The sequence below is a fragment of the Convolutriloba macropyga genome, chromosome 12 (assembly GCF_964194025.1).
Source record: "Convolutriloba macropyga chromosome 12, txConMacr16.3, whole genome shotgun sequence".
NCBI lineage: Eukaryota > Metazoa > Xenacoelomorpha > Acoela > Convolutidae > Convolutriloba > Convolutriloba macropyga.
In genome coordinates, this window is record NC_134479.1 from 14,265,806 (window position 1) to 14,293,112 (window position 27,307).

General features: G+C 37.8%; 1 protein-coding gene across 1 annotated transcript; it reads left to right on the plus strand.

Moving 5' to 3' along the window:
* The first annotated feature begins 1,450 nt into the window (after positions 1-1,450).
* LOC142350393 (uncharacterized) lies at positions 1,451-27,002 on the plus strand. The gene is made up of 6 exons (XM_075402240.1): positions 1,451-1,577; positions 1,940-2,095; positions 25,122-25,332; positions 25,576-25,716; positions 26,103-26,268; positions 26,909-27,002. The coding sequence occupies exons 1-6, from the start codon at positions 1,451-1,453 to the stop codon at positions 26,993-26,995; spliced, it is 888 nt and encodes a 295-aa protein (XP_075258355.1). The 3' UTR covers positions 26,996-27,002.
* Positions 27,003-27,307: the final 305 nt, after the last annotated feature.

Genomic DNA, 27,307 nt, shown 5'->3' on the forward strand with positions numbered 1-27,307 from the left:
TAAGGAAAACTCTCTTCTATTAGTTGTCTATTAGTCATCAAACGCGATGCGAAGAAAAAGGGCGAAATAACAAAAGCTACACAACAGCACACAGCAAAAGCAGCCGCGGAACGGATTTCTTCCTATACATCAGCAAAATATTGCAAAAATAGACTGACTTCAGCAGTATATAACGTTTTGCTGTGTCTTGCGTATAAATTATTCTTGAGGAAAAATTGTTACATTGTCTTGTATTAAAAGTTATTCTTGAGCACTATATTATTTTTTATTGTGTCTTGTATCTACAAATTATTGGAGCTGCAATTCAACTGTTACGAACCCCAGCTTCTGCTATTTCAACTCGTGAGTACAATAAGCAAAACGAACAAACTTAAATTTAAATATTTTTGGATAAACAGGTCTTAGACATATATCTTTGTCTTCGATTTATTTTTCTATCGGATTGAACTGGTATACATATAGAGATCCTGCATTGTGTTATCTGTAGCAACCCAGTCTGATTCTATATTGAAAAAATTACGATTAGCAAATAGGTACGAACTGAATTCTGATGCAACTGTAAGAACATAGCGGATAATCAGTTACAAAAGCGAACTGCAAAAACATTACATCCAGACAGATTTTGAACCGCTGAAGAAAACTGGGCGGTGTAAAACTCTCCTTGTCGCAACCGATCAGGAGAGCATCCGTTACATTACTAAAAAGCAATTTCCGCAATGTCTCCTTTTATGTATATGTTATAACAAAATCATATTCACCTGAGGGACTTAGTGCCTTGAAACCAAGGCGCTCGTGCCAGAGCTGCTCACAATGCCTGTGGGGGACTATGAACGTATTTAGAGAACCAAAGGGTACGATAGTGTTGAGTTTCATTTGAAATTGAAGTCGAAAGTAAAATTTGACAGATTAGTGAAAGAAAAGTTTTCTTCTTAAAAAAGTACAGGACTTCAAATTAACCAGACGTATCTGTCTCCGATAGCGAAAAAGCCGATTATTTATAGCTTTTTGTTGAAGGGTCAAATTTTAGATTTCTACTTTACTCTAATGTTTTGCTCTAAACTAAGTGTCCTAAATTAGGTCAGTAAGTTTAGGTTAAAAAATAAACTTTTTCTATTTTGCGTCCAAGTTCAATCTTTGAACCTAAGTTCTCTGCCTCGAGGTTGTAGTGACCGATGAAATCTATCCTTGGGGGTCTCTAACATATGCTTTTAGCGCACATTTTTCTCGGTTTCTCTGCTTCAACTTGGTTACCCCATTTTTCAGTTGTCCTCTTGCACTTAGGGCCACAAAGATAGGGCAGCCAAAGTCAGCCTTCTACACGCTTTTTTGAAAGTAAGTGCGTGCGTGGCTCGAAGTTTTACCCTGGAATTCGTAGAGTGAGTGGTTCTCTAACATATACATATAGTTTTAATAGGAACCATTTCCCTCAAAAGATATTTTTTATGCAAACATGGGCTTTACTCTTGCAGCAACAGTTTGTTTTCATTTGCTGGTTGGGATAGACTGCAGAAATTCTGTGTTAACGTTTGTCGATAGTTCAACTGGGTGGAAATATGCTGTCAAAGATCAAGTAATTAGTAAGTGTACGGGAACACACTTCCCTATTCCCCAAGACCCCCCCCAGCCTCCGTCAATCTTGCTCACCATAAGAACTAACCAAATATGATATCATCTGAACTCTTAAAATGAAGACCATTTCTGATTGCTGTTCAGATGTTTTACTAACCGCCACATGTATTTGGCCAGCTTGTATGGACGAATCATAAGAGATTGTCTTTTCAAGCATACAAGATGATAATCTGAACTTTAATAGAATACTATTTTGTCAAACTTTACCCTAATACACAAATTACTTTTTCGACAAAGCATAATAATGACTTCAACTCATTCGAACACGAAAAAGAAATTTGAACGATTCTAATAAGCTTAACTGATTTAGTTGATGACAGCGACGAAGACTTCAGAGAATCAGAGAATGAGCCAAAACGACGTCCCAAAAATAATCAGAGGACAAAAGATCAAGTACACAAATTGCACTTAGTCACAGAGAGAGTATACTCACCATTAGGAGGAACTGTCAACCTCAAATGCACAGGTAGTTAAACTAGGAGCTGAAATTCCAATATGCAGTAAAGTCGAAAGCTCGTAATACTGACAAATGCTTTTGCTCAAAGATTTTTTTGCCTTGGACTTTAAAATTGTGAAGAAAATGAATACGACTATAAAAATTGCGCAGTCAAACTTAAATTAATCTCATGATATTTTACGAGAGCTTATAAAACAGCAAGCATTTTTTAATTTGCCCAAAAATAGTGCACTGCGATTTAAAAAAGTTTAAGAAAATTAACTAGAACTCTGTACTAACCCGTAAGTAGATACATATTTATCTGTGCGCCTGCCCTCAGATTTAACGTGATAAAATTATTCCGTAGTGATTACAAAATTTCTGTTGGTTAACATCTGATAGGATCATGTACGATAAAAAAAACACGGACGAATTTTTATCTCAGAAATGAAAACGACAACATGTAAGAAAACAATTCCTCTTACTAGAATTTCATTGAGTAAGATCCGATGAGCGATATATTAAGGTGCAAAAACACTCATCCGAATATTTCCAATTCAATCCTTTTTTGCTTTATATAGCAACGTTCAAACAGGCAATTGTATTAGCATTAACGCACAAAGCAACGTATTAACATTGGTAACGATCATAGTAACAAGTGAGAGTTTAGACGGCAATGTTTTTACTATGTTCATTGTACTGGTTTTTGTCTGATGTTATTGACGTCAAAATCGGTTCATAATCGATCAACGATCATCTAAGCAACCTAAAAATATTAAGCCGAAAACTACCCTATTATGGTTTTAATCACTGAAAATTAGGTTATACGAAATTTATTGGAACTTTCCACGTATATTAGAACATATTATATTCTTATTTAAATACTTAGAAATACTCAATTCTGATTGGCTAATAATCTCCCGCCTCGATTTATTTACTTGGTAACATCCTCCGGGCCAGAAGAGGATGTTGGGACAATGAGTACCAAATTTACGAACGAGCAATCCGGAGGACGTGCGCAATACAGCGGAGCGTGCGACGCTGTCTGAACCGTCACGGAGCTCGGTGATCCGAGCAGTAGGGTAGTAACCCCTAGGGTTGGTCTCCTCAACTACGCGAACTATGTCACCAGTCTTTAGGTGTTGTTCGGCAGGCGTGTACCACTCATAACGGCGGTTCAGAGCCGGTCCGTACTCTTTAATCCAACGTGACCAAATAGCGTTAGCGTACGACTGTGCGCAGGCGTACCGTTTACGATGATCGAAATCGTCGACGCCAACAACTGACGCAATTGCTGTTGCTTTGTTTCCGAGTAGAAGACGATTAGGAGTTATTGCGCCACGGTCGGACGAATCGTCGCTTACGGCGTTAACAGACGTGCGTTTAGTGCGTTTTTCAGGAGACAAAAAGTAGTGTTCAACAATTTGTCAGTGAGGCCACGAGTACTGAGGATGGTACAAAATATTTGCTTGAAACTAAATTCTAGCCACTCCAGATGCCACCTTTACTTAAGGTCTTTATGAGCAAATTCCGCTGCGATATTGGTAGTTTTCTCGTTCTCGACATTCTCGCTTAGTTGTTTTTCAGAGCCAATGAAATTGGTACCACTGCCTAACCAAATAGTAGCAAGTGTACCCCATACCGGGACACATATCGCTCCATTCTCATTTCGCACAAACTGGCGTCCATGGACGGAATAAATCGAACACTAACGGCGCGAATAGTTAAGCACGTGGAGAGGAAACTCCACCTCTTTTCGGTATTCCTACGCATAGTAAGGTAAATTTGGCCAAAGTAGTCGACCTCTGTGTTCGTGAAGGGAGGAGACTGGTAGGCGAGTCTTTCTACTAGTAGGCCAGCAAGGATGGGTTGAATAGTGGTAGCGCGGAACCTTCCGCACAAGACGCAGTTGGACTTAATCGAGAGCAATGAGGATCGTAAATTAATAATGATATAACGTTCCTGTACATTTGCTTGCAGATAGTCAACGCCTTGATGGCGTTTTTTTTGCGTGGGCATGCCGTAGAAACAATTTTACAATCATATGGCGTGCGACAAGAATGATAGGATGTTTTACGTCATGAACAACTTCGAATTCGACCGACCGTTTGATGCGGCCAGCCAAACGGATTAGACCATTTGGTCCGACGAAGGGGGAAAACAGGGCAATACGGCTACTCCGTTTAACGGACGTTTTCCAGGAATCTTTTTTTCGGAAACAAGTGGTTCTCCTTGAACGAAATACTGAAGATGACGCTAGGCTTCGGCAAGCTCAGTGGGATCTATTATACTACCATCGATATTGCGGTAGCATGCATGTGAGATTAACAGCCGGAGTATATACGCTGTTATTCGTAGCAATTCTTGATAAGAACTTAACTTATCGAAGGGGATTAGTTGCGGGGGCGGTTCGCTAAATGACTTAGATGCGGATGCGGCTAATGATGTGTTAGTGTCTTCAGTTTTTTTTGGCTAGTATACCAAGTGTGATGTTTTTAACCACTTTAGCGCTTGGTTCGAACGGGAATTGCTTGGTTCTTAAGAAATCTGGGCCCCTCACCCAGCTAATTTATTGCAAATTTTCAGCGGACATACTTTGGGTACCGGCGTCTGCCGGGTTAGCACTTGAGGCAATGTGGTTCCATACGTCAACGCTCGTGTTTTCTTAGATCACGCAAACACGGTTTGCAATAAATATTGGATGCTTGACTGTATAGTTAAGCCATTGCAAGACAGTATTGCTGTCGGTCCATTTGAAAGTCGTGTTGACTTTAATTGTGAGAGCTCAAAGATATCATGTTTCAATCGAGCGGTCAGTAGCAAGTAATTACAGCTTTGGAACTGTCAATACTTTCATAGGTGCTACACGAGTTTTACCCAGATCAAACGCAAGCTCAGTTTGGGGCCTACTCGAAGTTGTTACTCGAGCTCGGAAAAATGCAACGGCACTGAAAACTTCCAGTTGTTCAAAGTATCCCGAAAAGTAGTTCCTTGGTATAGTAATTTCTGAAAGTTTGGGTAGTACTTCACTCCATTCGAGGAACTCTTCTACTGTCTTTCGATAGCTCTTCATCCCAATGCTGCCCGCGGACACGCCAGATGTCCTTTGGAAACAATCGAGCACCAACGGTAAATGGTGCCACTAGACCAATGGGATCAATTACCTTAGACACCAGGCTCAGAACCAAGCGTTGTGTTTAAGACTTTATTACGGTATTGGAGGTATCTCGACTCACAATTAGAGTTTCATTGTTGTAATCCCATTTCAACCTGAGCACACGCAAAGATTCTTTCTTAGATGAAACGATTCTTTTTGATTCGGTGGACTGCGGTGACCCGTCACTTTGATCAGACAGATTTGGTACATTGCTTACAAACTTAGTAAGTTTGAACCCACATAGATGGAGAATTTGCACCAACTCCTTTGGTCTATTGAGTGCCCTCTCACGGGACACCATCGAATCTAGGTTATCGTCATGTGGAAGTTTTCTAGGACGGCTGTAGTTGCTTCCGGGTACTGACCTATTTTGTCTTGGGCCGTGCGTTGCAATGAATAGCTAGAACAAGTGGTTAAGTCCTTAGTCCCAAAAATATGGCGCGTGTATTGATACAAAACAACATTTGTTGTGGGGCCTCCCGCCAAAAAGACGTAGTGATGGCTGGTCACGGTCTGCGACACCAACCTGGAGGAACATACCACCAATATCTGCGGACAAGGCAAAAAATGTTGAACAAAAACCTGAGTAGTTCATGGAGTAAGTTTTGGAGCAAGTCTGGGCCAGTGAGCAAAGATTTCGTCAAAAAAGTACTTTGGAACTTTGCTGCTCCAAATGGTAACCTACGCACTTTACCTGGTTAGTTCCGGTTCATTACGGGATGATGTAATAGGTATCACTCTTTATCCGACCGCTGCTCGAACATGTGAGCGTCAGGAACTGTCTTTACGTAATCCTTTTGAAGATCTTCTTCAATAGTTTTCGCGTAATTTTCTTTTAATGTTATGTCTCTGGAGAGCCGCTTCTCGAGAGATTTAGGTTGCATCAGTGACGAAAAGTAATTATTCGGGAGTTGGATATTGTCATCAGCCAACAACATACCGACATCGTACCTTTTGCCATTATGAAATGTCGTTGTTTCAAATATTTTATAAGCGCGAGCATCTGCTGCGGATCGTGGGTCAACCTGCTTGCACGCACCGTACAATCCCATATCATACCATGACCTAAGATGACAAGCCAGTTCATATTCCTGTTCAATATTGTCTTTGAAACATTTCGAGACTAAACTTGAACGTGACGGGAGTGGGCCACTTAGATCCCAAACTATGGGCATGCGGACACCAAACAGTGAGCGCTTTTCGTCTGCTGAAAAGTACTCTAATGGGCAGATGGCATGGTAGACATCCTGTCCAATTACTATTTCCATGTCTCCATAGCTATATCTTACTGGATATAGGACGGCCAGATGTGGGTAAGTTTCTTGCATAGGCTTAACGTCAATGATGTTGGAATCTACGATTAATGTTTCCCTCACATAGGGGCGTACAATGAATGCCTTGAAGTCTCGATTTTTATGAGGTGTCATTGTCAATTGAACCACTCTTGTGTCGATGAGTTCTTCCGTTTGTACCCTTGACCATATGTTTTAAAGCGATACCTTGCAAACCGAGTCTAGCTGCGAGACTATCGGACACTCAAGAATTACTGCGAGCAGTATCGCATAAAACCAATGCTGTAGAGCTAGTACCAGAAGAATTAGTAAATTTCAGTTACGTCACCTGATGGAGTCCTTTGACATCAGTGATAGAAGACAAAAAGGTCGTTTTCTTTGGTTGCTGTTGACCAGTATTTGTTCTACTATTACCTGCCTTCGACTTCGAAGTACTGATTGTGTTATTTGAGGAATTAGCTGGAAAAAGACCTTTTCAACTCCGTGAAGTAAGGTGTTATGGGAGTTGTTGCAGCCATCTTTCCTACATTTAAAGAGACTTGGGTTTTGACTAATTATGTTTTTATCACGCAGACAAGAAAAACAGAGCTTTGCTTCAGCCATGACCTTGGCTCGCTGTGTTGGAATCTTTTCCTCAAACACACGACACTCCCACAGCCGATGACTGCCCTCGCATACGATGCAGCTTGGGATAGATGGTGACGGAGCGCTCTGTTGCGGTTTTTGGAAACTCTTTTGAGGCCTATTTACAGCAAATGTCTATGATGCAACTTTTGTGTTGGTTACTGGGTTGATGGCATCCTCAGTCTTGGTTTTAATTGCAGCATTCTTCATTAAATCGTGCGCTTCGGCCTTCTCCTTTAACCAGTCCTTGCAATCCAAAAGAGCACGTTTCACCAAAGCTTCTTGACGGTGAAAAGTGACCATGACTCCTTCATATTGGGTGGAGGTTTTTGTAGGCTGTGTTGAGAAGCGCAGCACTCTTTGAATTCGAATTGTATAAGAAGGATTTAAAGACGCCGACTAAGATTTGAAATGCACCCTGATTAGTTAAAGATGTTATCGTTATTGTGCATCTTCAATGGTGGAAAGCTGCTAAGTTTGTCCAAATGCGCATTTCCGACCGCCTGCAGTTGGCCAAATTAATGTTTTACGGTCCTCATTGCGTCTTTGTACATTGAGACGCAGTAGGCGAATTCAGCTATATTTGTTTTAGTTTTACTTAAGGTATGTCAATCTTACGTCATTAGTTAGAGAGTGAGAGTTGATTGCGCTTTTAAATTGACCATACCATTCGTGCCACTGTAGGGGATCCCCATCGTATTGGGACAACTTCAACTTCCATTCGGTTACCGGGTCATTCCTCTTGCTAGTTGTGGCGTCAGCTAATGCCTTGATCAGGCTTGCTTTTTCGGCTGCTGGCGCAGGAGGCGTGCGATGCAGGATTTCAACCCAGCGCAATGGTATTAGAGCGGTATGCCCAAGCGATGGATGTATAACGGGCGTGACAAAAGGTGGCGCCGCTATGATAGTACTTGTACTGAAGGGGTTAACGGGTATGCTACAGGCTGCTGCGTGGTTGCTAATAACGTTTTGTAGGGCAAACGATTGCGGAATTGGATGACTGATGGCAGGGTTAGTAGTGTTATTGGGTAGGGTCGGTTGCAAGTTGTTGAAAACGGCTGCATTATTTATTGGCTGCTTTACTTTCGGGGGGTTATTTTGAGTAAAATGCCACACGTTTTCACCGAAGTTACAGTTAACGGGCCGTTTCGGTGCGGTGGAAAACGTACGAGACGGGTATGGGGCGAAAAGACACTATTTTGCGGTGCATTATTGGGCACGGGTAGGTATGTTGCTGTGCTCGCTAGGATAGAGGATGAAGGTTGAAGATTATCTCGTTGTTGAGGCAAGAGAAAGGGTGGCTGGAAAGGGTGGTTTCGTAGGTAGAGGCAGGTTATGCATGGGATTGGTACTGCGAGTTGTGCTTCATGTTGAATGTTACTGTGAGGTAAATTCTGTTGTTGTGCAAAAGGAGGGTAGGGCAGATGCAACTCACCAGGCATACTAGCATATTTCGGTCTCAAGTTTACAGTAAGTTGATCCAATGTTCGATTTGACTGTGATTTTGTCGAAAAATCAGGTGAGAAAATGTTGGATTTTGATGATGCCATAGCAGGTGTCGGTGACCGAGGGTGTTGCATAGGTAGCTGAAGTCGTGGCAGTACGACATTTTCTATGTCGGCTTATGCTTGGTTCGCTGGGTTCGGCACACTACTGCCTAATGGACTTTGTGTCTGATTGACTCTTCGATCAATGAGAGCTTGCTGCAGTTAAAACCGGACCTGGAGGTATTCCCTATACAATGTTTCCGGCTGAGCAACAGAAATTGCAACTCCTGGCCGTGTGCACTGAGATAGCATTCAAGATAATTTAAGTTACCAACAATAGTACTTGAAATTTCCGGAGGATTACTAGGGGAAGTATCTTGAACGGTACGGACAACGGTTGCTGAACCAGGACCAGGATAGTTTAACTCACTTGCAGCATTCAATTGATTACCCGGTGGAACCAAATTTACCCACTCCTGAACAAGTCTCTGGTTCTATCTGATCCCCTACATTAAAAAACTATAGTTCACTTGAGTGGTAACTAAACAATTAACGATTGTCCATTAATTCGGCCCCATCTAATTTAGCTACGGCCACACGCTGTCGGTGGTCTTCTTCCAATTCTTGAAGTGCCATCTGCTCCAATTGTTTTTCAAGCTCCTTTTTTCAGGGCAATTTAGTGTTTCTGTTAAATGAGGCACTGGCTGTTTGTTCTGGTTTCTCAGCTTCTTCTTGTTTTAGGTTGGCCATGACAAAGTCATGTTCACGCTGGCTAGACATTGATGACGTTGTTCGTCGTGAACTTTTCTTAGACTGCCCTTGAGGAATAACGCTCTCACATACGGTGTTTTGGTCAGCAACTGCGTCAATATAACTTCTTGCCGCGAGCAAGAATTTATCACTGTTCTTAGTTGCTTTATCCAACCATTGCTTAAGGACAGGATAAATTGAATCGGGGTTCTCGGTTTTACTGGCCAAGGCAAATAGTTCTTCGTTCTTCTGCACCAGTTTACCGAAAACATCTTTCAACTTAGAAACCAATCGTTTAACTTAAACCCTCTTGTCTTGCCAATCTATGGCATCAGTGATGTCTTTATGGATGGTACTTAACTCGGATTCTAGATTAGATTTTGCATTATAGAGCTTTTTCAATTTCTCTTGCTGTTCGTCCATGATCTTGAAATGACTAATTTCCTAATGCAAGGAGAGTAACTTGCAAACGAACAAGTGGAGTGTGGGTTATTCCAAACCCCAATGACGAGACTTGATAATCAGGACTTCGAAGTCCAGGGAGAAAATTACCAAGTAACGAATTACTCGGCGAAAGTAAGTAACAAAAGTGAAACAGCGTCTAACATGCTTTAAGGCAACGTGAGACTAAAAGGAAGACAGGCCACTGGCGAATGAGGGCCGGGTGGAAGGATTGCGACGCACGGCAAAATGGTAAATGAAGCGGACGGAAAAGAAATATTGGGCAACGGGAGCACAACGGGTCGGGAAAACGGGCGGACTGAACTAAAATGTTGAGCGAGTAGCCCGCAACGAAACGGGAAGACTGGAACGAACGGGCGAGAAACGAGCACGCAAAGAGCGGAAAAGTGGGGAAGTACTATGGTAACAGACCGCAGCGACAATCTCAACCAAACAAACTAGCCGTAATTCTGGAACAAACTTAAGTCAAACCTTAGGAAGGAGGATAAATGCTACTGCAAGACAAACTAGCACAAGTCATCAGGGTGCTTAATATACCAATAACAAACTAATTTACAGCAACTCAGTAGTATTTTAAATGGATGAAAAGAGCAACAAATTGACTAGCCGTAACTGCAGGATAAACATAAGTCTTATTCTAGCGAAACCCCAACATAAACAGCCAATCAGCATACAAACAATATTAAACAAACTACAGCAAAGTGAAACAAACTACAAAAATAAACTTGCAGACTATGACAACAGGAAAAGTCAAAAAACAATCTGGTTGTAACTCCAGAACAAACTTAAGTCACACCCCAGAAGGCAAAAGACCAAACAAACTAACAAGCATACAGTTACAGGCAAACATTCAGCAGAAAAAAAATCAATATACTACAACAGCGGAGCTAGTATATTAGTAAAATTGAGAAAGTCAAGAGACACTCCTGCCGTAATACGCGAATCAACTAAGTCACACCCTAGAAAGCGACAAGACCAAATTAGCTGACCAGTATAGTAACATAATCAGCATACTGCAACAAAAACAGAAAAATACTTCATCACGTATGACAACATACTACATAGGAAGGAACAAATAAAGAGGACAATTACGACGATGAACGCAAAAAAATTGGAACGATTGGATACGAAAATGAAAAACAAAATTTTGGGAGAGCAACTTTTCGAAAAATAAACGGAACACGGAGTTTTGAGAATTAAGAAGACGAAAATTACACGAAAGGTACAATAATGAATCGAGCGACGAAAAAAAAGTTCAAAAGAATTTCCTAACTTTGGTCAATTTTTTCTCGAATTCATGATTACAGAACGGTAATCCAGTAAACTGGACGGTTATAAGGCTGATAGTACGGTTTTTCAATATTTGGTTTTGATTTCTAAGGTATAATCGAATTGCCAAAATTTTTCAAAACTGCACAAGTTTGCCTTATTCCATTTTCGGTTTTTACTTTTGCTATACAACCTGTTTAGACCGTTTTTTTAATTTGCCAAAATGTTTTTTGGAATCGATGCTTTTTTTACCCAAAAAATTTGCCTGTGGGGGGTTAGTGGTGACCGGTAACAAATATTTTTCACAGCAATTGTTTCATATTGCTACCCCAAAAATATCAAATGTGAGGGATTGGGTTTTCTAGAGTTGCCGGCTAAACTGAATAACATTCATAAACATCACGCAAAACTTATAGTTCTGTCTTACAGTATTCTTGTGGTTCCTGTGAGATCAGTTTGTCTTTAGGATAATAACTTCTGTCAGGTTTGTTGCTGCCTTGACACTGGTGCACATCAGCAAATCAGGTGTCCACACTGTTTCCTAGATCTTTGTTTAGTAAAAATACCTGTCTGATCATTCCGAGAAGCACTGAATTCCAATCTTTTTTGTTCCAAAATCTGCAATTTAGCCGGTCTGACACGTCGAAACACCAGGCATCTTCCCCTGTGGGGTGTTGATAAGAGTTCTTCTCTTAGTTCCATTCGAATCGCAGCTGTGTTTTTAACAATTTCTTCCAAGTTAGACCTGCTGAAGTAACCTTCTTAGCCAACGTGCCAACGAGATACAATCTCTTTCGTCTCTTTATCAGTCAAGGGTGGTAGTTTCTCCCGTTTATTTGGAAGGTCAAATATCGATTGTGGTTTACAGAAAGTAGATAGACCCCCTTTGTACTTGACCATGGTTAAACTACTCAAGGCCGCCACTGCCTGCTTCTCACTGTTATTGAAAGCTATCATGACATCACTGATAATCTGATTTAACATTGAGATCTCATTTAACGTTTTAGCATTTAACATGAGCTGTAGTCTCCTCTTCAACTGCAGATTGGGAATGGGACCACTATTAAAAGTGCAAAAACATTCTTCCGAATATGTTCAGTTCAATCCTTTTTTGCTTTATATAGCAACGTTCAACCAGGCAAATGTATTAGCATTGACGCACAAAGCAAGGTATTAATATTCGTAGCCATCATAGCTTCAAGTGAGAATTTAAATGGCAAGACTTTTACGATGTTCTTTTTGCTGGTTTTTGTCTGATGTTAGTGGCGTCAAAAATGGCTCATAATCGATCAACGATCATCTAAACAACCTGAAAATATGAAGCCGAAAACTACCTTATTTGCTACATTTTATGGTATTATTTACTTAAAATTTGTTATACGAGTTTTTGGGAACGTTCTACGTATATTAGAACGTAAAATAATCTTATTTAAATGCTTAGAAAAACTCGATTCTGATTAGCTAATATTTTCTCGCTTAGATTTATTCAAAGACTCTGGTTGCGTTGATTATTATAGAAATTGAAACTTCTTTTGAACATCTTTAAATTACGAAGGGCAATATCTTAATCCGGTAATTGTTCTCAAAACTTTTGCACGAAAAATAGACATACATCCGAAATGTGCATGCAAAGAAATCTTCTGGAAGAAATCTTGTCATCAAAGATCAGATGGTCTGAAATTATGTTGTGATACTGGATTATGCAACTATTAGCCATTTTGGTGGCGGCAAACGTTTGATTATTTGTGAGCCAAAAATTATCTCACAAAATTTTTCTGTCTTGTTAGTTCTTATCAGACAACCTTTTATCGTATTAGATCTAGAACTACAAACTTATAGCTCTGTTGAGGAGTTGCATCCGTATACAGGCAGCTTGCAAGTTTTATAATCTTACATAGTAAATGTTCCCATAAATAAAATCAATTGGGTTAAGAGTGCAAGTTACTTTCTGTAGTTTCCTTTTTAATACCAGTTTGATATGAAAATCATTTTCAAAAAGCCATTATTAATAAATATAAGACCTGATAAGCTCACCGATGACAAAGAGTCGGCTAGTTTGAAGAAAACAGGAGAAAAAGAAAATGCTGCTAATTGTTTTTATGCCACATTCATCGCTTTATACATTAATAAAAACATCCTTAAGTAACGTACAAAGTAAATTAGGTATAGGCATTTGGGCACAAATTAAACTAAAAGCGAGAAAATGTTCGATTACAATCAATCAAAGTGTTCTCATTGAATAATCACATTTTTTTCGACGACTTGGTGGTTGAAATTGAAAATTTTTATTCGAAATCGGGAATTAGTAAGAAAAGGAAACAATCATTCGACATTTTCAAACCGAACAGTGGGTGAGTGTTGAAAACAAAAAAAAACTTGCAACAAGCACAAACGATAAAGTATTCGTTAATTGACCGCAGTTTTTTTCGGAGAACCAAATATTCGAATCAGCATCCTAGTTTTGGTAGTTGCGAGTTAATAGTTGATAGTTATGAACCAATCATCTTTTAAAACATATAAAAAGAAAAAAGTTTTTGTTGCCAAACGAAAGGAATTAATCCTCACTGAAATCTAATCGGGATGTTACACTACAGAATTGGTCAACAATGTATAAAAACAATTGAGACACAAATTTTTCGTTGATCCTTTGAAATAAATGAACGGATTTTGAGCTTACATGCGCTCTTAAAACTAATTTAAAATATTAACACAAACCAAAACAAAAATTCGACAAAAGAAATACATTGCACGATAAACGAACAACACTGGGTCTCAAATGATCTGGGAAAAATCCAGATTGCAAGCGTTTCAACATTGAAAGAGTATTATATACATATGTAAATAGGGAACTGAAAAGAAGTTCTGATGATTTTATTGAACAGCTTTTGTAGGACCTCTCAAGTTCAAAACTGCTGTGGAATTTCTAAAAATTTGTTTAAAGGCAAGGGAAAAAATTAAAGGAAAGCAACGGGAATCAGAAAATTTTTTTTGCCAATTTGGTTAACCACTGTTTTGTCATAATTGGTCTGTGTAAATGTTAAAAAGTTACTCATAATTCACCTCGTTTTAGTTTTCAAAGTAGAGAAATCAATTTTCGACGTGTGACCAGAAACGAACAGTATGATGTTATTGATAATGTACCTGAAAAAACCAACCAGACATATTTATTAATTGCTCTCAAACGACGTTTGTAGCATTTATATTAGTACAGTTGGTCTTTTTTCATGCAATTTTTCGCTTGACCAATTGTTCGTCTGAACAATTTGACTTTTCATTCCTAAAAACGGGATAAACAGGTAACGTCCAGCGGGCATTAAGTTTCATCAGAGGCCCTTAGCTGCTTTTAGTTGTCCTTCAAGTGCTTAGTGCGCTGAAGCTGCTGGGAAAACCGTAGTTTAAGGTTGAAAGGTCATTTTAGGAGTTTTTGAGATCAAAATGTTGCAATTTTGCGTGTTTCTTTTCCATTTTTATCGATTTTTTGAAGGTATTTTTCAGGGACCTAAGTACTTTTTATGACCATTATAAGAGCTATATGTTTGGGTAATCCAAACAAAAACAGTTTTCAAGCTTTATGAAATTGTTAGTCATTTTCTTAAATTTTTTTGGCCCTAAGTGTCAGGGAACCTTCTCTACGGTTTCACAATGGGTTACTGCACAGTTTTGAATGGTAATAGAATAGTTTTCAAAATTTTAATATCACGAATTTTGGCATTTTTTTTAAAAGACTTCCAATATTTTTCAGTTCTTTTGACATTTATTGTCAGTATTCAAGTTTTTCCAGACCCAGGGCCAAAAAACCTCCTTAAAGGTTTGACCATAAGTTAATAAAAAATTTTCATTGGCCTTGAAATAGTTTTCAAATTTTAGTTTGACAAATTTTAGCAATTTTTTCATAAAACTGGCACTTTTTTCACGTTTTTCGAAAATTTTTGTCTTTTTTAGATTTCTCACGCCTAAAGAGCCAAAGAACCTTTTCTAGGGTTTAACAATATTTTGATGTATAGTTTATGGATGTAATGGAACGTTTTTCAAGATTTTAGCATCACGAGTTTATTGAAAAAATTTGCTAATTATTTTCATTTTTTTACATTTATTGTCATAAGTCAGGTTTTTTCAGCCTCATGGTTCAGAAAATCTCCGTTAGGGTTTGATAAGTTACTGGAAAAATTTCATTGTTCATGAATTAATTTCCATTTTTTTAATATCACAAATTTTAACATGTTTTTTTATAAAACTTGCTATTTAAATTTTTCAAGATTTTTTTGTCACATTTAGGTTTATCCGGCCTCAAGGGCCACGGAACCTCTTCTAGTGTTTAATAATGGGTTACTGCATAATTTTTAGATGCAATGGAATGTTTTTCAAGATATTAATATCACAAATTTATGCAATTTTAATTTAGAATTTTTTTTGGCACCAGGAGCTCAGGGACCTTCTCCAGGTTTGATAGTAAGCTGCTGCATTTTTTAGAGTTAAGCAATATGTTTTTAGCAATAAAGTTTATTTTTTTCAAGTTTTCGGAAAATTGTTGTGTTCCAAATTTATGGACTCTTATGAGCCAGTGAAACTATTTAAGGCTTAAAATCAGGATACTGGATAGTCTCTTAAGAAAATGAAATTTTTCTGAAGATTTCAATATCACGATTTTTAGCAAAATTTTGTTAAAGTTTACAATTATTTTTAAATTTCCGAATATTTCTGTCCTATTCTGAGTTTGACAACCATTACTGGCCAACAAAACATTTTTAAGTTTTGCAGATCGGTTACATGATAGAACTCTAGAGACAAAAAAATGGTTTCGAAAACTTTTTCATTGCGAAATTTTTAAACTTCTTTTAAGTTTTGCACTTTTCAGTTTTTTATTGATTTAATTATTAACATGACTAGTAAAACAAAAATTTGCAGAGTCACATCTCATCATGGAAAAAATTCCCAGCTCTTTTTTCTCAGTGTCGAGTGGGATTTTTTTCCTTCTCTTTCTCGTTCACGTTTTATTTCTCTCAAACTCTTCCTTTCTCTTTACTTCTTTTCTTGATGCTGCATTTCAACTGCTGTTAGGTCACGTGATGTCATCATCCAATACTCTCATCACCGCTGAATTTTAGTAGAATTGTTTTCTTTTTAAAAGAGTTAACTAGCACTTTCTAGGAAATCAATTGCTCTCAAACGAAGTTTGTACCAATTATATTAATCGTTTTGTCATCCCGTCCCCAATCCCCATCATCCCGTCCCCAATCCCCACGCCTGCACTTCGTTCAGGCAGTAAAGGCCGCATGCAGCTAAAGTTCCCGCTGCCACTTCCCCCCCCCCCCCCCATGTACTTCCCTCCCACTGCGCCCATCTGACGCCCCTTTTCATTCAAGCTAAAGCTAGCTTGACTAAACCGTGGTTAGCTAGACGAAGCCAACTGCTCGCCGTTCGTTTGAGAGCAATTTGCCCGACGTTAGTCTGTTATGTTATAAATGCATGGACTCTAAAATATTGTAAATTGTCCATTGAAAATCTCTTACATTTTGCCGTCAAGCGGTTCCTATTTCATGAATTTTTGAAAAACACCAAATTAAAACCTGTTTATAAAAAAAACATATAATCCACAGAAGTATCAATCCATCTCAGTCACTCCAACTGTTGCTGAATTCTTTAAACGACTATTATTACGGAAATTAAATCCAACACGGTGAAATTAACTCCTGAAAGTTGATAACCTAATTAACAAAAATCAATTCCGTTTTAGGAAACAAAAACTTTGTCTCGATAAAATAATTTGCTTATTTTACAATGAATATTTTTGTCAACTGTTTTATAAATAATACATAGTAAGTACGGTGGTTTTGTGGAGAACGCGGGAACTTCTTTGAATCTTTTTGTTTTGATATAAGACAACGTTTAGAAAAGTAAAGCGGGTTGTACTACTAAAATATGGAGTTCTTCAACGAAGAGTCCTAGGGTCATTTTTGTTATTTCTTTACGTCATCAATTTGACAGTGAAACCATATCAAACAATTGTCATGTTTAACAATTCGGAGATGACAAAACAATTCTGTGCTTTGCAAAAAATGAAGCACAGGTACAGTAATTTGCTGAGGACTTTTTAGCCAACGCGGACCAGTATAGGAAACAAAAGAAGTTAAGTGAAAAATTTAGCTAACGATTTACCCATTTGAAAATTAGGCTTATATTCAAAAAGTCCTTTTCAGGGGAATGCTTGCAGCCAACAAAAAAGCACTTTTTCGTGGTCTACTTTTTGATATTTAGAAAACAAACTGAAGTCAACTGAATAAAGTTATCAATGCAATGGCTTCATCGATCAGATCCTTTTACTTGGTTCGTCATCAAATATTTGTGAAAACATGATTTTTATAAAATCACTTGAATTAGCCCATTTGCATTTTAGAGCTATTTTTATAACTTACACTATTATTTTCTAGATAGAATGAGCAAACAGATTCATTGAAAAAGAGCTCCAATGAACCGAAACCTTCGGGTTGTTCTATTTTATGAAAACAACATTTTTTTTATTTACATTTTTAAGCATTTAATTTTAACAAACTGATTATTTTATTTTTGTTAACTCTACTATACAGATTCAAACATGTATGAAAAGTTGTCAGACAAAAATTACAAGGAGTCAAACAGGGGCCTACAAGAACAACTACCAGCAGCATTTTAGAATTCAGCGATTGATCCGAAGAAATGTTGAATTCCGAAATCCTGTTTTTAACTTCTACCAACTCTCATTAAATGTTTCAAAAAGATTTTGAAAAGATTTCAGGTAAAAACGAATTTGTGCCAAAGATATTTTAACAGTTGATTGAACCCAAAAAGCGTCAACTTTATTTTCCTCTAAAATTTCACCTGGTCCCAACAATTCCTCTGCTCTGAGACCATAATCTGTAGACATAATTTGAGCCGTTTTGTAACAAATAATTGGGTCCTTTTGGTGTTCTGTTTGCAGTTTCTTGTACAAATTTCTAGTCTGATTGAGTTTTTTTTAATGAAACAAACCAAATTCGTTAGCAAATTCGTTAGGTCATTGTGGCCCGGACTTGAGTCGCAGAGCAATTCAGTGCTGAACCAGCACATTTCAAGAGTAACAACTAAATTCAGTTCTGAAACATTTCATCTCCAGAATATTTTAAGTTTCTTTATGTGCAATTTTTCTTCATTATGATTATATTGAGGTCATAGAGTTCGCCCAGGCTAAACTTATCCTGTATAGTCTGAAAATTATTAATACCCAAAATTAAGTCTGAGCAGAATAATTTAATACTTTTGTATTTTATAACTAGTAATTATTATAGTAGTATACACACTATTTATATTTAAGCTGGTTTTTAGGCAATTACTACAAAGCCCATTCAGCCTAGTGGTTGCGACTTGCTACGCAAATTAATTGTAACAAGTACCCACGCGGAAGTTCGAATCGCATATAAAGCAAACCTTGTTGGCGGGAGTTAAGCTGAGCATATTACTTTTCATGAAATAAATTTTACTCAAAAATCAGACTGGCCAGCGTAAATAGTGACATGAACATAGTACTTGTCATCCTAAAAAACAGAATGTCTTTAGAATGATTCAGCGCTGATTTGCTCTGCCACCAACCTCCGGGGGTATATTTCAACAATTTTTTTTTGCACTGGAGTGCTATGCTAATGAATTCAAAATTTTTAGATTTTTTCTGGATCAGAAGCTAAATACGCTACAAACAAATCACTAATTTGTTTTTGCACAAATATAATCAAAGAAATCTTGAAGGAAAACTAACTAATGTTTCAAATCATTCAGATTGTAGTATAAGCTTTTGTGAGGTCTCCAATATAATACAATTTATGTACAACCAGAGGTGAAAGAAGCTATATACACAGTTATATACACAGTAAGAGAAGTTTTAGTTTAAAAAATTGAGTTTGAGAAGTTCCGATTAAGATTTAAAGTTCTATATAACTGTAGTAGAAGACTTCCTCTGCCTCGGATGCACTCAGCCATTTCAAGTACCATGGAGGACTTCTGCTGGCTGAACTTGACGTATACAAACGCTATTGGATCGTTTTCTTGGCTAGCCTCGTGGAAATTGTTTAAAATGAGTGTGATAGTTTCTTCAGGTAAGTATGATAAATTACAACAAAAAAAATAAAATAAAATTGAATGGGAAAGCTTTAAATGCTCGATGGGCGTGGGTGGGATTCGAACCCACGCTTCTTGATGTTCTGTTTCTTCGAGGTGATAGTTCACTGCACTAAGTTGACTTATTTTTCTGCAAGATTTTCGTTTCAAAGCTTTGTTCTTTCAATGTTTAAGTCGTTGCAAGTTTAAAACGGAGATCGACAAACTGACTTGAACGGTTTCGAACCGAAGCTCCCAGTTGTGCTGTTTTTTTTAGCGGTCCGCGCTAATTGTCATGTATGATGTTAAAAAAAAATCAGCTTTCATTCAAATATGTTGCTGTCTGCTCGATTCAATTATAGATAGGGCTTAGATTGGTGTCCCTGATTTCAAATAGTCCTGCTTCGTTGTCGAGAAAGAAAAGATTGAGGAGGAAAAAAAAGAACGATTATGATTAATGAAGAGAGGGAGAAACAGAATAAACAAAAGCGTTGTTTCTGACTGGAAAAACGCATTAACATAAAAGTGACAGAATTAAGAAATTGATCAATAAAAGTGCTACGCTAACCTAAACCATAAAACCACTGAAACCAAACCACGCGCAGCACAAGAGTTAATGTTTTTGTTTAATCTCAAAGACGTTTTCCTTTTAAATCAGTGGAGTGTTGAGTGAAAAAGTAAAATAGTTTTCAATAAAGTAGAAATGAGAGGCTTCGAAAGAAGGCGTAAGTGTTGGTCAGTAGCTAAGCATAGAGATATTGATGACAGCTGTGATCTGTTCAGCCCTGAATTGACTAGGCGAGCGGCTGGCCAAACAGATGAAGACAATTGAATGAGATGGTCAGAGAGAATGGCAAAGACTGAGTTGTATTTGGCCCCGAATTGACTAAGCGAGCGGCTGGCCGAATACATTTAACACGTCTGATGGTTCTGTTGTTTTTCATATTGTTAATATAGCGGTAAAAAAATTAATTATAATAAGGAAAGTTGGAGGCAACTGAGCTGGATTCGAACCCGGGTCGGAGAAAAGAAATGTTCATTCTTTTGTTGATAATCCACGCGCTGTTGTTAACTGAGCCACTTTCCTGTTTTTCAAGACGTTAAAATTTTGATGCAGTTTATTGGATGGAGGAAACGCCTCAATAAAATAAATGTAAAGTTGCTGGAGTTGGACTCGAACCGTAGTAGTGTTTACATCATTAATCCTTTTTTTGTGCTCTTCGCAACTGTGCCACTCGACAGCTACTTTTGGTTATCCGACTGCCAGTTTTTCATTTGCACTATCTGTAGATTTGTTTTCCTGTTTATTGTTGTATTTTTCCCCTGTTTCCTTAGCTTTCCTCTCTTAGTTTTTGTTTTTCTTTAGTCATTGATCCCATTTCTGTTGTTTGAAAGATGAAGATCTTTTATATTGAATTTCCCAGATTAAACTGGGATTGATCCTCCTTTTGTTTAGTCGGTCACTATTCTGAGCAGTCATCTTAGCCACTAGTCTATTGCGTATGCGGCCGTGATATTTAGTAATTTAGATGATCAAGAGTGCTTTTGCAAGAGTTGAGCGGGCACTGTCGTTTCTTATATATCAGCTCTGATACAGACAGTATGTTGCTCTGGAATGCCCTTTGAATATACCTGTTGGCCAGTTCAATCTGCATTTCTCTGACTGGCTTCATGTTTGCCTCTTCGTGGAGGTTTTGAGTCTGATACCATCATGGTTTTCGAAGGCAAATTCGTAGGGCTCGGTTTTGAACGTTTTGTATTTTATTGATAAGGGCATGCGATTGATCCAGCCAGCAAGCATTTGAGTACAGAAAGAGTGGTCTGATCCAAGATTTGTAAACCAAAATTAGGCTTTCTTCGTTAACGTTTAGGTTACTAAGCTTCCAGAGTTGAAATAGCCTGCTGTTCGCTCTTCGTATTAAATCTTTGCAATGTTCATTCCATTTGAGGTTTGGAGTAAGAATGATACCCAAGAATTTTATCGATTGTGTCTTCTGAATGGTAATTCCTTTAATGTTGAGCTCTAGAGAAGATTCTTTCTTTGAGGGGTTTTTAAAGATCAGGTAATGAGTTTTATTTGGGTTAATTTTGATTTTCAATGAGTCGCACCAATTAATTAGACTATTCAGTGATGATTGGAGATGTTTTTCGATTAATTTCGGGGATCGTGACCTATAGTAGAGGGCAAAGTCGTCAGCGAACTGTGAGATCTGGGCTTTTATTTGCGGCAAACCACTGACGTAAATGAGAAAGAGAATGGGAGCAATTACGCTCCCTTGAGGTACTCCAGCTGTCGGGCTGAATCTATCACTGACAGTGGAGTTTATCTTCACAAAGACATTCCTTTGCGACAAGAATGAATTTATCCATCTTATGACCGAATACTTTAGCCCTATCGAGTTTAATTTGTGCACGAGTCCTAGGCGCCATAAAGCATCGAACGCTTTTTCGACATCCAAGCAAACGAAACCAACCATTTCGGACCACTGAAAGGCTTCACTGACGTGCTGAGTGAGTTTAATGAGGTTGTCTGTTGTGCAGCGGTGTTTCCTGTAAGCACTCTGAGTCTCGCCGAATATATTTTGGCTTTCACAATATTCCATAACAATATTTTCTACAACAGTTTCACATATTTTGGCTATGCAGTTTGTAAGGCTAATGGGTCGGTAGTTTTCAGCCTTTGATCGGTCTTTGTTTTGCTTTGGTATCATTTTTATCTGGGATTCTTTCCAGTTAAATGGAACAAAGGAGTTGTTTATGGAGCTAGATATGAGGAGACAAGCAAGGGTTTTAACATTCTTGGGTAATTCTTCAAGGATTTTGTAGCAGATTTTGTCCGGCCCAGGGCATGTTTTTCTCGTCTCTTTCAAGATTTCATCAAATTCTTTTGTGGTAACCACAATGCCCAGTTGTTCAGCATGTTCATTTGTATTTATTTTTGCTTCTGTTTCATTTTCAATATTGTCGCAGTGTTCAGAAATTATTGATGAGTCCGTTTCGTGATTTTTCATTGTGTCCTTTAGCAGCTGTTTAAACATTTCACTTTTCTCCTTGTCGGTGACCACCACACAATCTTTATAGAATAATTTTGGGTATTCTGCTGTTTTTTGTTTGGGCTCGTTTTTATTAGTTAGTTCTTTTATTGCTTTCCAGAAGCCTTTGCTACCCTTATCACATGCACTTTCCAAGACCTTTGCTCTTTTTCTGTCTTCTGATCGCATCATTGATCGTTTAATTTCTTTCTGTAGGTAATTTATCTCCGTTCTTAAAGAGGTATAGTGATCGCCAACTGCTATTTTGAGCTCTCTTCGCCTTTTTCTCCTCATTTTAATCAGTTTTTGCGTCTCAACACTGTAGGGGAGCTCTTTCTTTTTAATGCAGGAGTCTTCCAGAGATTTGTGTATTAACTCAATTAAACTGGTTCTAAATTTATTTAATTCATTCTTTTTTGGATACTTCACAGGCCAGAGATTTGATGATCTGTGTAATTTTCTTGCATGTTCTCTAAACTTTCTGTAGTCGATTTTTGATTTTAGTTGAAAAACTTCACCTTTTCTCAGGTTCAGGGTCGTAATTGTAACTTTGTGATCGCTGCCTAAATCTTCTGATACTTGAAAGTTGTTAAAATGCGCAAAAAGTGAATTATCGCAGAAGTGCAGATCTAACATATTTTTGCATTTTCCATCAAACGACTGATAGGTGTGATAACCGTTGTTCAGCAGTTTAAAAGTGCCCTCGTCAATAATATATAGGAGTTTTTCCCCATTTTCAGAATCGTAGGAGCAGTTTAGTTCATGGTGGGGAGCATTGAAGTCGCCACATATGAAGACATTTTTCAACTTTCCTGAAAATATTTTATCGGTCGAGAGTAGCTTTCCAGGGGAATTGTAAGCAGTTATTATCCAAAAATTATCGAAAGAGGGCAACTTAAGGCAATTTTTAGGTATTTCTAGTGTTTTTCCATTGCTATCAGTTTCTTTTTCTACTGGTTCTATTCTTTTGATAACAATGCTGTTCTTCACTAAGATAGCAGAGCCATGATGACCGTTGTTGAAGGTTTCCGATGCAACAATGTAGTTGTTGAGGGAGGTTGTTTTTTTCCAGTTCTTAACTTCATTTACACAAATTACATCTATTTCTTCTTCTGTTGAAAACAAAATCAGATCACTTATTTTGTTGTTTAGTCCGCGACAGTTCCATTGCAAAATCTTGAGCTTATCCATTTTGCGAAAAGTTTTGGCTGTTTGGTAAATTGTTTGTTTGAATTGAAATAACAGGAGTTGTATTTGCGCTTTTTATGCTGTCATGTATTCTCTGGCCATCAATTTTTTCATTGAAGATACGTGAGGCGCTGTTAGAGACAATATTTATTATGTCACTGTAGGACATAGTGTTAAGAACTGTTCGTATCTTGCTCAGGACTTCAGCTACTAGAACAGCAATTTTTTCAGTCGATGGCGTTAGGTCAGTCTTTGCTTGAGAGCTCTGTTTATTAGTTACGGCTCAGAATTTGTTCTCATTTATCTTTTTTGTGGCCTCTGCTAACTTATGCTGATATGCTGGACAGCCTCGATAAACTGTAGCATGAGCACCACCACAGTTTGAGCATTTGGCATTTTCTTTTGCAACATTGCATTCTTTTACACTATGATCTTCCGAGCAGCGAAGACATCGAATTGCATTAGTGCAATCCCTTGCTGAGTGGCCAAATTTCTGGCATTTGAAACATTGCATAACATGTGGTGGTTCGCGGCTTGCTTCACATCGGTATAGCTGCCAACCTATTTTGACGCCATGTTTTTGAGCTGCGTTGACTTGATTGTTGGATTCCGTGATCACGCGTATTAATTTTGTTGGCTGGCCCGTTGCTCGACTTGTTATTCGTGAAACTTTGGTGACGTTCATTGCGTTGTTATTTAAAAGTTCTTCCTTTACCTCATCTTCAGTAATGCTGTGGTGAACATTTACAATGACGAAACTTGGTTTAGTTTTAAGCTTGGGAAGTGTATTCCTGGCGTTCACTTTGGCATTTGGAAAGGCCTGATTTAGATTTAGTGACAGCATCAAGCATTCTCTTGAAGTGAGGTCCTCTGGCTGAATAAAGAAGTCGGTATTGTTCCTCAGTTCTCTTATTTGCTTGATCTTGACGGCTGGAAACTTCGACCTGATTGCTTTTGCAAACTGAATTTGTGATGGTCTTGGGTCAATTGAAACAATCATTGGTCTTACGTTGTCGATGGGAGTTGGCACTTTTCTGAAGCGTTTTCTTTTAGTCCTTACTTCAGTAAAATCGCTTTCGTCTTGAGTTGATTCTTCTGCCGTCATTCTGGCTTCAGATAAAAGCCTTTCAATTTGGCTCATTTTAAAACTCAGCCTCAAAGAGGCTCTGACTTCTCGAAAAATTTTCTAATAAGACTTTGAAGATGAGGGATAAAACTGAGCAAAAAGTAAAGACTTTTGAGCTTAAGACTTTTGAAGATGAGAATAAAACTGGAAGAAAAGTAAAAGAAAAGTCGGGATTAAGAAGAAAAGTCAGGATTTTAAATCTTAAGCAAGTTACAAAGCTATCGCTAAGGAGGAAAGGGATTTAAAGGAAATTTTGAAAAGTAAAATTAGGAGAAAAAGGTAAAAGAAAAAGCCAGGATTTTAAATCTTAGTGAAAAAGCAGCTTTTAGTGAAAAATCTCTTATAAGCTTTTGTGAGGTCTCAAGATTTCTATTTAGTGTCTCATAAGATCTTCTGACCTTTCCGCACAGTTTAAAAAATCTCCCAAAGTACCCAAATTTTATTGCGCAAGAGTTGATTAAATTTTAAGTGAAAAAAGTTCCAGAAATACGACGAAATATCTCGATTCCTCTCTTGTTTCCATTTTCCCCCAAGAAATTAAAAGCATAAATTAGAAGCTCGTGTAGGAACCGAATCAAGTAGTGATGATTCCAATAGTGTCGCAGTTCGGTCTCTCTTCACAAATCCCGATGGCCAGTGGATCTCAATAGGAACCGATGACTTCCGTTACAAACTTGACGACGATGGCATTCTTACGGTCAAGAAGGTGGAATTTGATGACGTTGGTCTGTACAAATGCAGACCAGAGCGGGTTGATGAATATCAGAAGTATGATGAGTGAGTACTCCAACTATAACTACAGATTGCTAGGCGGCTTGCCTGGATTGATGAAATTATGTACTTCAACTTCTCTCCATCACTATTCCCCACCACGTAGTTTGTGAAAAACATAATCCAAAAAAACCTTTTTGCTAATTGAAAACTGCGAATTCAAGCTAGCGGCTAGCAGAGCCAGCCAAAGCGTCCGACGTTAATCCTTTTCGTTTCATGTGCCGGGTAACTATTCTCTAAAATTTTCAGGATTCCCATCAAGGTATTCGATTTGCAGCTCCTGGACTGTCGATACCTCGGCTGTGAGAGACCCGAATGTGACTGTGTCGTGTCTGGAGGTGGTTTAGCACAGTGCAGTTGCCCCGATATGCCGACAAGGAGAAAACGTTCCAGGGCATTATCTGTTTTGTTGAACTGACCACTTGACATTTAAAAAAATCTCTAGTAATTCTACAAAATTTGATATATCTGTTTTATTTAAAGCAATCGCTCAAATAGCGAAAATTGCTGTTATCGATTTTCCTCTCCGAAAGTAAAATACGTTCTGAGGGATTTGAAAAAAATTACGCATTTCTAGGAATTTTGAAAGAAATAAAAATGTGAAAGTCTCGAAAATTTTGTTAAGAACATTGACTGAGGATATTCAACTTTTAGCCAATTTGAAACCTAAGACTCCATGTCTGGTGAAACTCAAAACTTAATAATGGGGATTCAAAGTTGAAAATGAATATAGAAAGTGATGAAAAGACCTCTATATTCTCAAAAACAGATAATGACAGACATTCGGACGACACATCTTGGGCGTTGCCTGGAACAGGTGGCTGCCTAGTTATAACTATGGTAATAATTGTAATCAACGCTCCAGTTTACTACTTATGGTACAAACAAAATGGATACAAGGTCAAAAAATGGCTGAAAAGGAAGAAAGATAAATTCTGCGTTGTTAGTATAATCAACTTAGGTTCAAAATCTGGTGGAAACTGTTGTACATAGAAATTTCTCTTATTGATACTGTTATATCGCAACCAATGACTGCTACCATGTAAAAACCACTCATGCGTATGGTCTGGGTGCCAATAATCTAACTTTTTCAAAATTTTTAATAACAGGGAAAATCTTTTTTCTAAAACAGTAGCAGCTACTTTCTTCACGTCATTAGAGTCATACTTGATAATTTGGCACGGTCAGATATACGAGTGAAACATTTAGTTGAGCGCTATGCATAGTTTGGATTTCGGTATCCCGGTATATCGAAAAAAAATAAAACTATCACTCTCCATAAATTAACAAAAAACGAGCACGCCTTTTAAAAAAAATTGAGCAGTGAATAAGGACCAATTTCCTCACCTTTTTCATAAAAAATTGTTTCAGTCAGACTGTGTGCAACTCAACGCATGTTGTTGCACCAATTATTGTTCGAGTTTGCTGAGAAATGGAAAATCTGTGAAATGGAAAATCAGTTTCATTAAAAATTTAAGTACTATAAAAAAATTTTCAGGATTTCATGTTGAAAATGTTTTCTGTATATCTTTTACATGACAATGTTTATCCTTATATAACAATTTCTAATTAAATTTTTCAGGTATTCAAGAATTGCAGTGATGTTTGCTTCAGAATCCGAAATAGATCAAAAAGCAAAACAAGAAATGTCAGCAGTAATGGACACTAAAAAATTGACAAAATTAATTTTGTCATTTATTATCATAATAATCTGTTCCTAGTTATCCTTTAACCTCTGCATAAACTTATAAAGTGGTTCAAAGAAAAACGTTTTGTCTAAGCATGGTTTTGTACTATGACAGTGGTAATGCTAATTAAACTTTTATTATATTAAGACATCTGACTGTAGCTGGAAAAAAGTTTGAAGCCAATATTGCAGTGATGTGAGTCTTTCTCTGTAAACCTTTGTGGATTAACACCGAAATATTTGATTTTTGGCGCTAGGTGGCGTAATTTATTGGGTGAATCCTTTTTATAATAA